We start from the raw sequence: 12,899 nt of genomic DNA, 5'->3' as shown, positions 1-12,899 counted from the left end.
GCTGAGAAAAGTGGCCACGGCCCCCATTTGATGGGATCTGCAGGGAGGGAGATGGGGAGAAGGGGATCAGAACGGAGAAGGGGCTGCCAGCTGGGAGGGGGCCGCGACAAGGTGACAGGGAGAAGAGTCACCTCAGTCACAGCATCCCCTGGCTCCAGCCCGGAGGGGCCTGGCTCCATCCAGCCTCTTGCGAGCAGAAAAGCCACAGCCCCGTGGCCGGCTCCCTCGCCTCATTGTCTGTGTGCCGGGGCAGGGAGGGCGGGGGGCAGAGGGACCGGGAGGGTCTCTCTGCCCCCCCTTGGTTTTGGCAGGGCTGTGCCTCCCACGCACCGGGGTTGGGGGTGGGTGGGTGGGAGCCAGGGCAGGGGGACCGCAAAAATAAACGCACTAGAAAAACAGTCTGACGATTCTCCACACTCGGTGTACAGGATGCAAATTGATGTTTAAACCTTATTTATTAGCTCGCACGGGAAATGCCAGCGGTGTTTTTCTAGATCAGGGTATCCAATATTTTGGGCGGGGGGGGGTGGGGTGGTGGTGGAAACGGCGGCGGTGAGAGCGAGAGTGGCTAGAGACTGTATATCCAGAGGCTTGGGTTTATATCATGGGCTGCTCTCGACTGTTATAATTTGTGGCACAGATTCAGCGAGAATCTGATCTGCTGAAAATATTTGGGCTGTGAAAACTCCCACACTGTGACAGATGTCAAGTCCAATTAAGTGACTCGTGTCCAGGTTTCTGTCCAATAGGCTTCCCCATTAAATATCAATTTAAAAGGGAAAAAATGCCGTCCCCTTTTCTCCGAGCCTTTATCTCTTCCGACCATCTCTAGGCTAAACCCTTTGGTACCCGGAGCGGATCCGCACGCATCTCTGCTCCGTCTGTCTGTCTGTCTCGCCCCTGCCACCTTCCGCACCCCTCCTTGGCGGCTTTGCCACTCCGGGAGGGGTGGGAGGAGGAACCGCACTTTCTTTTTGTGCGTGTGAGCGTACCTTTCCTTGCACCGACGTCCTCTCTCACAGCCGCTCCGAGATTTTCGTTTATTTTGTTTTGGTTTGCTTTCCAGAGTCCGCGTTTCTTTCTTTTTTTTTTTCTCACTCGAGAGATGCAGGAGGAGTTGGGAAGCTCGGGGACGGATGGGGGTTTCGTTTATCTCTTTTCTTCCCCCCCTCGCCAGCTCTTGAAGGACCAGAAGAAAAACTAAACCAAACGTCTCTTTTCCGACGGCGTCTCCCCCTCCTGCCCCGCTGCCTCACCAGAACCCGCGCGTCGCACCCCCGAAAACCACTCGAGAAGAAAGGAGGGAGCGACGCCTTGTCACCCGGACCCCGCGGCGTGCCTGCGCGCCGGGCCGCGGCGGAACAAAGCCGGCAGCGCCGCGCCGGGCTCCGCGCAGCGCGCAGCGGCCGCCGGGCTCCGCGCCCCGGGCTCCGCGCCCCGGGCCGGCAGCGGGCGGGGGGCGGGCGGCGGCTCCGCGGGGAAGGAGAGGCCGAGGGGGCGGGGGGGGGAAAAAAAGGGAAGGAGCCCGGCTGGTGCTGTCGCCGCATCCCTTTTGTTATTTATCGCCATCGGGGGAGAGAGGAGGAAGAAGAGCGGGGGGGGGCACTTTCCAGCGCAATTTTTTTTGCGGCACCCCCCCCCCCCCCCCCCCCGCCCCAAAACCCACTCGCAGCAGCTGCCGGTGCGTGGCAGCCCGCTGCCCCGAATTAACGGGCGGAGGCAGACTTTGCTGGGGGAAACGCTTTTTTCTCCCCTGATGCATCGTAAGTAACCGAAGTTGTTCTTTATACTCCGCAAACAAACACGGCGATAACATCGCGCATCTCTGGAGCGCTGGAGGCCGCGGCGAGGGATGAGATCGGCCTTTCCCCATCCGAGCAGGACACTTTTCCGCTCGTAATTCATTTGATTTGATTTTGATTTTTTAATTTTTCCATGCTCCGCTCCCGGAGGGTCATTTGAACTGTAAAGGAATCGCCGAGGGGGCGAGGGGACCTGGAGAGAGAGGTTGTCCAAACGACTGCTCCGCCGAGGTAAGCAGCCTTAACAATATATCCCTTTTCCAGGTAGCACGGGCATGGGATTACTGAAATGAAAAAAAAAAAGAAAAGAAAAAAAAAAAAGAAAAAAGGAGGAGGGGGGGAAAATCCTCTTTCCGGCTGAGCTCGCCAAAACCCGGCATATGGATAAACCTAAAACAAACGGGAAAATCCAACACACGCCGTAGAGAAACCTTTAAGCAACTTTCTCCAGGAAGCACCGCTGTAATTGCCCGTTTTCGTACCACCGCCCTGCGAACCCTCCCCCGGTAGTGTGCTTTCGCACAGATCCCCTCGCTTGGATCTCAACTGAAAGGTGATTTTAAACCCTTTCTTTTTTTTTTTTCTTTCTTTTTTTTTTTTTTTTTTTTTTCCCCCCAAGAGATGGCTGGTACCTGACCTGCGCTCTGGCCGGGTTTAGCCCCTGCCCCTGCCTTCTGGGCCTGATTAACGCTCCTGATTAAAAATAGAGGAGGAAGCGTTTCCGATGGCCCTGCCGAGCGGCGGCCCTTGCCCGGCGAAGCGAGCGCTCTCCTCGCCCCGCTGCCCCGCCACGCGTGCCCCGCGTCTCGCCCCGTGGGGGGAGGCTCGGCTCTAGCCCTGCCTGGGATGTACTCCTGCCCGCCGTTGAATGTCTCATTATTATTATTATTATTATTATTATTATTATTATTATTATTATTATTATTATTATTATTATTATTATTATTATACCACTATTATTATTATACCACTATTATTATTATTACTAGTCTTACTATTTACTATTAGTATTATTATTATTATTCGTTCTCATTTATTTTTCCCAACCGGGTCCAAGACCCGAGGGGGACTTTGCCTGGAAACTTTCCGTGCAAATACTCGGCGATCTGAATTAGGGGGAAGCGGGGGGGATGCGGTGCTCCCTCCCCCCTCAGTCTCGCTCCCCACCTCGCTCGGCACCCCCGCCGTACACACACACACACACACGCACACACACGTTCGTGTCCAAGGTTATTCACTAGTTGCCTGATGTATTGTTTTATTACATGCCGGCATGTCCACGGACGCGCTCGGATTTGTATTGCTGTCTACATGACAGATGGTGCTCTGTGAGGCCGCAAGAAGATACGATTCAATTTTCTTTTGAAAGGCACGTCCGCATTTATTTATTTATTTAGCCGCACCCCCCCCCCCCACCTCACCCCTCCTTTTTCGAGCAGGGAGGGGAGAGGAGGGAAAATTTAAAAGTTCGGCCGCTGCTTTGGGGTTTTGTTTCTTTTTGAATCGCACGCTTAAAAAACGGAGACTCTCCAAACATCCCCAGCTGATCGCTGGCAAATCTCAGCCCGCACAATTAGCAGCAGGAAAAAAAAAAAAAAAAAAAAAAAAAAGAAAAAAAGAAAAAGAAAAAGAGAAAAAGAAGAAGAGCAGAGAAAAGAGCAGGGGGAGAGCCCAACAGATACATCAGATCTCTTAGTTTTGATTGGGGAAATAAATTTCCCCACTGGCCTTGTTATGTTTGGGGAGCCTTGAGCTGTATATTTACAAGCGTCATGTCTGTAGCCCGGATCCCACAGCGCGTTACCGAAAGAGAAATGGTTCAGCAGAGATTGGCAGGGGAGGAAATACGATATTAAAACAAAACAAAACAAAACAAAACAAAAAATCGCCCTCATATTGAGCCATTGGGTATTGGCTTGTTTGAAAAAAAAAAAAAAATATATTCTTTTATTGCTTTCCGGGCCTGTTCCTACACCCAAGCAAGACCCGGGGAATAATGGGAGGAAGCCTATTCCGTGGACGCTGCCGTCAGAGGCTGGGAGAGGGAGGGCGAGTGGCGGGGCATCGTTTCCCCCCGGTGTCGCTTCTCCTCGGTGCTCCCGCGGGGGCAGCGCCCGGCCCCGGCCCCGGTCCCTCTCCCGCCGCCCGGAGCGGGGCCGCGGCAGCCACCGGCGACGGGGGCAGGGCGAGGGGACCGGCGTGTCCCTTGTCCCCGCCCGTGTCCCTGCACCCCCGCAACCCCCCACCCCTCCGCCGGTGCCGGTGCCGGTGCCGGTGCCGGGGCGCTGATCCGCTCTTCTCTGTTTCTCTGTCCCGGGAAGGCTCCTCCGCCCCCGCCAAGATGATGCTTAGCCCGGACCAAGCTGCCGACTCCGACCACCCCTCCTCGGCGCCTTCCGACCCGGAGTCCCTGGGCGGCGCGGACGCCCAGGCGCTCAGCTGCTGCGTCTCCGACCCGGAGCCCGCGGAGGGCGGCGGCGGCGGCGGCGGCGGCGGCGGCGGGGAGGGCCGGGGGGGCGGCGGCGGCGGCGGCGGCGGGGAGGGCCGGGGCGGGGAGGGCCGGGGCGGGGGCCGGCCCGGGCTGCACCCGCCGCCGCTCAGCCGGGAGGAGAAGCGGCGGCGACGCCGCGCCACGGCCAAGTACCGCTCGGCCCACGCCACGCGCGAGCGGATCCGCGTGGAGGCCTTCAACCTGGCCTTCGCCGAGCTGCGCAAGCTGCTGCCCACCCTGCCCCCGGACAAGAAGCTCTCCAAGATCGAGATCCTGCGCCTCGCCATCTGCTACATCTCCTATCTCAACCACGTCCTGGACGTGTAGCGCCCGACCGGCCCCGACGGACCCCCCGGCACCCCGCGCCCGCCGCCCCCCTTCTCCTTTCCTTCCTCCCCCATTTCCTTCCTCCCTTCCTTCCTCCCCCATTTCCTTCCTCCTTTCCTCCCTTCCTTCCTCCCTTCCTTCCTCCTTTCCTTCCTCCCTCCCTTCCTTCCTTCCTCCACCATTTCCTTCCTCCTTTCCTCCTTTCCTCCTTTCCTCCTTTCCTCCTTTCCTCCTTTCCTCCTTTCCTCCTTTCCTCCCTCCCTCCCTCCCTCCCTCCCTCCCTCCCTCCCTCCCTCCCTCCCTCCCTCCTTCCTTCCTTCCTTCCTTCCTTCCTTCCTTCCTTCCTTCCTTCCTTCCTTCCTTCCTTCCTTCCTTCCTTCCTTCCTTCCTTCCTTCCTTCCTTCCTTCCTTCCTTCCTTCCTTCCTTCCTTCCTTCCTTCCTTCCTTCCTTCCTTCCTTCCTTCCTTCCTTCCTTCCTTCCTTCCTTCCTTCCTTCCTTCCTTCCTTCCTTCCTTCCTTCCTTCCTTCCTTCCTTCCTTCCTTCCTTCCTTCCTTCCTTCCTTCCTTCCTTCCTTCCTTCCTTCCTTCCTTCCTTCCTTCCTTCCTTCCTTCCTTCCTTCCTTCCTTCCTTCCTTCCTTCCTTCCTTCCTTCCTTCCTTCCTTCCTTCCTTCCTTCCTTCCTTCCTTCCTTCCTTCCTTCCTTCCTTCCTTCCTTCCTTCCTTCCTTCCTTCCTTCCTTCCTTCCTTCCTTCCTTCCTTCCTTCCTTCCTTCCTTCCTTCCTTCCTTCCTTCCTTCCTTCCTTCCTTCCTTCCTTCCTTCCTTCCTTCCTTCCTTCCTTCCTTCCTCCCTTCCTTCCTCCCTTCCTTCCTCCCTTCCTTCCTCCCTTCCTTCCTCCCTTCCTTCCTCCCTTCCTTCCTCCCTTCCTTCCTCCCTTCCTTCCTCCCTTCCTTCCTCCCTTCCTTCCTCCCTTCCTCCCTTCCTCCCTTCCTCCCTTCCTCCCTTCCTCCCTTCCTCCCTTCCTTCCCTCCTTCCTTCCCTCTTTCCTTCCCTCCTTGCCCACGGGGGGCCACAGCTGGTCCCACTCCCCAGGGCTTCTCCCGCGCAGTCGCGGCGTGGCCGGCGGAGAGCCCGTTCATCAAAGAGAAGTGTGAAACTGGATTGTTTCTTCAGGCTGTCAAGTGCCCCTTTATATATATCCAAAAACATCTACTTGTGACCTTAAACGTGTGACCCATGGGTGCAGTTAAAAATAACTATTTTTTATTTATTGTAGAAGGAGTTGACAATTTATTTTTTTCAAGATTTATTTATTTTTCAGAGTGGTGGCAATTTTACTTTGGATACTTTGTGCCAATTGGTTTCTATAGTCGGGTGTTTACACTTTCTCCTGTGGAATATTTATGTTTAACTTTACGAGTGTTTGTTGGGATCGATGCAGTGTTCCTTTTCCTTTTTTTTTTTTAATTTATTTTTTTCCCTCCAATTATATTGCACTTGTGTATGACAAACCTCCCCTTCCTCCCTGTTTATAAGTATATTTTATATATATCAAGGCATTTGTTCTTGACCTTTTTTCTTTCTTTTCTCGTGTGGGATTGGCAACCACTAGCACTTAACTAGCAGAGTTTTTTTAAAACTTGTTGTTATTCTGATCTATAGTTATGTCTGAAAAGTACTTTGCAAATCGTTTATAAGGGAAGTAGTTTCTTTGTGGGTGTATATGTGCGTGTGTGTATACATGCATGTGTGTGGGAGTGAGCGTGGGCGTGTATGTGTGTGGTATATTTTTAGGAAAGGACATTTTTCCTAAAAAAAAAAAAAAAAAAAAAAAAAAAAAAAGAAAAGTAAATCCAGGACTGCTTTCCTTTGTGACAACCAAAAAAATTCTATAACCTGAAAATGTTTCATGTTCTTTGCTGTGAATCTCTTAAAACAAGAAGCGCATTTTAGGGACGAAAGAGAAAAAGAAAAAAACCACATCTGCTATCCAAAGATTTTAGTCTTTTTCAGGGTTTTTTTGTGTGTCTCTGTTGCTTTATATAATGCAATATTTTGTAGTGAAAATAGATAAATCTGGTTTCTATCTGATGCGTTTTTCATATCTCTCATGAATGGTGAGCTGTTTTGCATATAAATAAAAGTATCAAATAAAAGCTGTTTTTTCCTAATTATTTTTCCCTGTTGGTCTTTCTATAAGATGGAGATGCGATGCCCTTGTGAACAACGATTGCAAAGGCTTCTCGAGTCGTGTGTCAGAAAGCTTCAACAGGTTACCTGCCTCTTCCCGGGGGGGGGCTCGAGCCACGACACCCCCCCCCCCCCCCGCAAAACCCCAGCCCCCCTCTCCGGCTGCTCTCAGCTCCCTGCGCTGCCCAAATGTGGAGGGGGACACCCGGCCCTTTCCCCGGGTCACATCACGGCTGGCATCTGGTCGCGCGTTTCAAAGTTCGGGCTGTAAAATCAAACCCGACGCTTTGCAGGCACCTGTTTCGCCGCGTCGCTCCTCGATACGTCTGACTTTGCAACCAAAATGTACGCGTTTCGTTCTGCCTGAGCGCACCAGATTTTCTCTCTCTTCTTTAAATTCTGTTTTGGTCCCTCGCCGGTCGGGTCCAATTCTACTAAAACCAAGTGAAAATCTTGAGACCTTTCCCTGTTTTTGACCACCTCAACCTTACTCCTTTATATGAGGCTCCGCTGCCAAATCGCGTCGCTGGAAGCATGGCACAGATACAGGCTCGGTAACAGACAGGTCATTACCTGAGTAACATGAGACCTCTGTGCCGTCTCATTTATTAAATCCTTTTCTTGTTTACTGCAAGGGGTTAATTTTACCTATAATTTGAATATCGCCATTGACTCGGGCAGCTGCGTCGTCCATTGTTACTTGCTGGAGAGATAAAACCCTCCCCCCCCCCCCCCTCCCATTTTTATGGCTGACACTTTGCACAGTGGTTTAATTAAGTGTGGGCTTGACCAGCTGAAAAGCTCCATGCAAAAAGCCTGTCAGAGAGGCTGTTAATTCCACTTTCCACCAATGCACGCTTCCCACGTCCCAAGGGAGCACACGCAGGTTTGGGAGCTTGATGCAGTTTCCAAATCCTGCATCTTTCGGGGCTGAAATAACTCCACCAACTTTGGAGCTGGTTTTCTTCGGGATAAGCTTGTTTCTTAGGTTCTGTCAACATCTGAACATTGGGTCGAGTTTGATGCTAATCGCCTGAGCAATATTATAAATCCCGCCATCCAGCAAGCCCTCACGCCACCAATATTCGTGACGACTTAGTAAATAAAAAGAATAACATATTACTTTCTTCTGGAGCGTGTGAGTGAATGTTTTAGGGAAGAGGGTGCTCTTCAATACCTTACAGTAAAGCACAGTGGCTGCAGGCAGTGGCGGTTGATTCAAGCACAGGGGCTGTGGGATGAGGAGGTGTGAACCCAGCATCCCCCCGGACACACTCCCCTCTCTGGGGGGTCTTGCAAACACATCAGGTCACAGGCTGAGACGCTCGGGCTAGGTCCATGCCGTGAAGATGCTGTGGACCAAGCAGCATCTTGCTTATTAGCCCAGGGTCTCGAGTTCCCAGCCACGGGATCCTGTGCCCAAGTGGTGAGCCAGTGAGCCCCCTGTGTTGTGAGCAGAGGAGAGCGTAGCGTGGAGGTGTGTGGGGACAGCTCAGGTTTGGAAGTAAGAATATCCCCCGGGGCATCCCATTTCCACCACCCCCTGAGACACCAGAGAGCCTGCTTGCACTCAGAGAGAAAGCAGGAAGGGCTCTGCTCTTGGTGGCATCCACAGGGTCAAGTCTCAAGTTTAACCTGCCGAAGGGTCAGGGCACTTGACCTGAAGATACGTCCTTTTCTTCCAAAGGTTCATCTGATGGAAGAAATTGCTTCTCCCTACAAGCCTTGTCTCACTTCCATCTGCTCACCGCCTTGTTTATATCCTCTCACCACCGTATAGTATCATCTCAGCCACTTCTATTTTTCCTGCTGTCACCTAAAAGGAAACTCATTCTCATCTAGCAGTTGATGACTGTTGAAAACAAAATGTAGGTTTTGCTCCCCCATCCCAACCCTTTTTTATTCTTGAGAAAGACCTGAGTAGTAGGCACAAGATACAAGGCTGATGCAATAACAAGGCTGCATGGCTAAGAGCTCAAAAATCTGAATTTATGAAGAATGGGTAAACAACTTTAACTCCGCCTCATCACAAGTCTGCATTAGATAGCAATAAAGTCTAATTATATAATCAAAGTTACTTTGCCTACGTCTATGTTCCCCCAGCGGTACAGGAACAAATGACTTTGAATGACAGTGTTATAGGAGGAATGGGGTGGAACTGCTCAATGGAAGTTTATATCACGCATGGCCAATCCAAAAATTGGCAGGGAAGAAACACAGAGGTAATGTTTCCTGTCTTTTTTAGGAACCAAAGCTAAGACTAAAGATACATTCAGATGCCTTTCTTTCACATTTAAAGGGGAGCTCATCCTACGAGCCATGAAAGAAAGCATACTCAAAGACAGAGAAGGCAGAGCACTACCTCTGGTCCTTTAGCTGAGGCTAAAAGAGGTGCTGGAAGCCTGACTCAGTCCAACATATAAAACACTGCATGGAAACCTCCAGCATTCACGGAGAGGAAGTACTTCCAATGGATAGCTCTAGAATATCCCAGTACAAGGGCTGGCCGGTGCACCTGTAACGTCAGGTGATAACACCTATTTAAGACACATTTGCAGACCTATATGGACATACGTGGACATGGGGGTGCAGCACTTGTTCACACTGGTATCATTAGGCAACTGGGCATCTAACGCATTCATCCGAACCCTGGAAACAGGTCCTGACACCGATACAGGGAATGAGGACAGACCGCAAGCCAAAAGTAACTCCTACAGATAACTCTACTGATTTCCACGAGGGATAAATCTCCTAGGAATACTTTCCTAGGAGATTAAAGGATCTAGAGCACAAAATACTCCAAAATAGAGACTTGCATTTATTCTGCTCTCAGATACACGTATACAAAAGGAATGCTTTCTAGATATGGACCATCACTCACCAGCAAAGTGCACGGTACGCGTGCACTGGGGATCACACCACTCACTGGCCACAAAGTCTTGTTGTTTACGTTAAGAAGCGGGTGAGCCAGGTAGGATATTACTACTGATACTTAACAGCAGAGAAATTCCAAGGGTCTTGGATATGGTTTGATATCTTTGTAGTATTTCTAGCAAAGAGTGTGTGTGTGTGTGTGTGTGTGTGTGTGTGTGTGCACATATGAGAGAAAGAGCGATGGGGGGGGTGGGGAGCTGAAGAGGATGCTGTATGTGATATTCAGCAAAGAAATGGATCTACTCCATTATATAGCCATGAAGAAATACCAGCGACATTCTATCTGTCTATTCACATATCTATCCATCTAGCCATTCTGTAACCCAATTAACCCAGTCCTTTTAGGGTGAATAAATGTGTTCTAATATCAACCATTATTTTTCAGTACTCTCAGTTTATTCTCCAGGGTCGGACAGATCAATAACCACAATAGCAACCGACCCAAAAGGAAAAGGCAATCTCCTGGCACTTCTTATTTATTTCTTCAGAGGCGATTTTGTTTTTCCTGCCTCTTCCCCTGGTGACGGATTTTGCCTTTCCTGCCCAGAATGGCCGTGTTGTTTTATCCTGGGCTCTATTTGCATGTGGGCTTCAGATTCGTCTTTGGCTCCTTGCACGGTTTGGGATGAGACCCTCCTGTCCCCAGAGAGGGGGGCAGGTGTTGCTCCAGTCGAGCGAATGGAACCAAATTACAGGACCGTCTGTCGCCTCCTCTGGGAGCCGGCGGAGGGAGGGGAAGAAGGGGAGGGGAGCAGGATGCCGTATGACAGAAAAGAAAAGCAGAACATCATACTGATGCCGATAAGAGCCTGAAAACATGAGTCACCCCAGCCCACAGCCCCACCCAAAACCAGGCAGCAGCCACCTGAAAGAGAAATGTCAGGAGCAGAGACGGAAATAAATTGAGTCACTGGGCTGGAATAACTCAGGCTTAAAATGAGAAAGAGAGCTCAGGCCCCGTCCACTTTCAGACACATAAGCGCAGGCAGAAAGTTGGGCCAGCTAATGCTGTTTTTTATTCTCAGCTCCCTGCTGCGTGCTTTGATGTCCCCTCCTCTGTCCCTCCGGAGCAGGCTCCTCTGCCCACCGCCGCTCCCCACAGCCCAGCTCCGCTGGCAGCTCCTCGCCTCCCCTCCTGCCTCCCCTTCCTCCGGCCGCTCCTCCTGGCCCCCCCTCAGCCCCCCTGCCCTCCAGGGTCCCTGAGAGCTGCACAACTACACCGAGGTCCTGCTCCTCCACCACCACCGCCAGCCCGTGCCCGGCACTGCCGACGGTCCTTGCTCCTCCTGGGAGCTGCCGGGTGCTCCAGCTCAGGGCCAGAGTGCCAGGGCTGGTCTCTCACTTCCCCTCGAATCCGTGCGGGCTTTTACCTGATCAGCCCGAGGAACCGGGTGACACTGCAGAAGTTACACTCTTCTCAGACCCACCCGGCTGCTTCAGGCATTCTTAGCAATTTAATGCAAACCCTTGCCCTTTGTTTTTGGTGCTTTTTCCGCCCAAGCTCTCCTGCACACACGCACACACACACACACACGCACATTTGTGTCTGCAATGATAGCTCTCAGAGTGGCAGGGAACAGAGTCACTTGGAAAGTAACAGGTGACAGTTGTTCTGCTGTTCCTCACGGAAACGTGAAGATGATCAGAGAAGAGAAAGCTGCTCTGGCGAGAATTCAGAGGAGACCTGGGAGAAGGGATGAAAAAAGGTGTCATTAGAAGTGCTTAAATCAAAGCGAAAGCAGCGTAGGGTGAAAGGCAGAAGCAGCCAGGGCACGTAGGTGGAGGGGCCACATCAATCAGAGATTTTGCAGGAGGGTGGCGAGGTGTACGTATGAACGTGGGGCATGTGCAGGTGGAGCGATGAGAAGAAAAGAGCATGACAAGGCAGGCAGCAAACATGGGAAAATACAGCAGCAGAAAGTGTGAGGAAGGAGAAGGACATGAGCGGCTGGTAGAGCTGCTGGTATGGGTGGATGGGGAGAAGACACTTCATCAATCCAGAAGTAGCAGCTCACTGGGGCGGTTAGAAGCCAGTTCAGTCCAGGGACAGACAGACACCAGGCAGGGAGGGAACTGGAAGGAGTCGTCAGACATTCGAGGCTACTGAGGAGAGATCACCACAACTTTAATCACTGCCGGAGGGATGGACTGACACAGGAACGTTTTTTCAAGGACCAAAAGACAAGGGGTTTGCCATATGACATCTATCCTCCAGAGGAGTCCTCTGTCTTTCTCCTTGATCAAAAGTATTCTGTGCATGGGAGTGGCAGAAAGATTTGCAAACCCCAGGGTTAGAGCTCAGCACGGGATCACAGACAAGTTAAACTCAAAGAAAGAAAGAAAGAAAAGAAATGCAGGGCAGAGCAGGAGAGAGCAGAATTTGATTGTGTGCAGACACAACATTCAAAGACAACTCTTGCCCACATCTCTGACTCAGTTTTCCCAACATCAAGGGGTTTCTGCCCATTTAAGAAATGTCAAGATTTAAGACAGGCTTCAAGACTTTCCCAGAAATGACCCCTATAGGATAGAGCCACAAACCTGTATGGGACTTTTGCTATTCCAGGTAATAAAGACAAGGACTGACCATGAAGAATTGCAGGAGGACTGTGCAAGACTGATAAAATAGCACAAGAAATAAATTCAATTTAAATGAAGTGATAAGGTGATGCACGCAAGGAAGAACATTTCTAACTTCACGTATAACTGATAGGTCCGGAGCCATCCATAGAAGCAAGATCTTGCAGTTATGATATATTGTTTCGTGATAGTATCAGCTTGGTTCTTGGTGGCATAGAAAAAGAAAATGAAATGTCAGATATTATTATCACTGTAGAGAGAACAGAACAGGTAGAGAACAAGACAGAGAGCATCATTATGCCATTGCATAAAACAAAAGCAAGTCTGTGTCCTGAATACCAGGTGCAGCTCTGGTCCTCCAATCTTTCAGTGAGAATACAGTGAAAGTCCAAAAGCATCTGAGAATGGCAGCAAGGATATCCCAAAGCAGGGAGTAGCTTCTGTACAAGAAATGGATAAGTGAAAAGGACTGAGCCAGTGGTGATTTTACAGAAAGCTGTTGCATCTCGGTTAAGAAGAGGACGGTGGAAAGGGACCAGTTGCTCCTTGTCTCTTCCAATATAATTTGATAGCAGGA

At 51.1% G+C, this 12,899-nt stretch overlaps 1 protein-coding gene across 1 annotated transcript; it reads left to right on the top strand.

The window, feature by feature from the left end:
* The first annotated feature begins 1,522 nt into the window (after nucleotides 1-1,522).
* NHLH2 (nescient helix-loop-helix 2) lies at nucleotides 1,523-4,702 on the top strand. Its single transcript, XM_033000886.2, has 2 exons — nucleotides 1,523-2,033; nucleotides 4,124-4,702. The coding sequence occupies exon 2, from the start codon at nucleotides 4,144-4,146 to the stop codon at nucleotides 4,618-4,620; it is 477 nt and encodes a 158-aa protein (XP_032856777.2). The 5' UTR covers nucleotides 1,523-2,033; nucleotides 4,124-4,143; the 3' UTR covers nucleotides 4,621-4,702.
* The last annotated feature ends 8,197 nt before the right edge of the window (nucleotides 4,703-12,899 follow it).

Source organism: Tyto alba, unplaced genomic scaffold (assembly GCF_018691265.1).
Source record: "Tyto alba isolate M040663 unplaced genomic scaffold, T.alba_DEE_v4.0 Super-Scaffold_14, whole genome shotgun sequence".
NCBI lineage: Eukaryota > Metazoa > Chordata > Aves > Strigiformes > Tytonidae > Tyto > Tyto alba.
The sequence above is the reverse complement of the archived record's forward strand: the minus strand, read 5'-3'. Positions and strand labels throughout refer to the sequence as shown.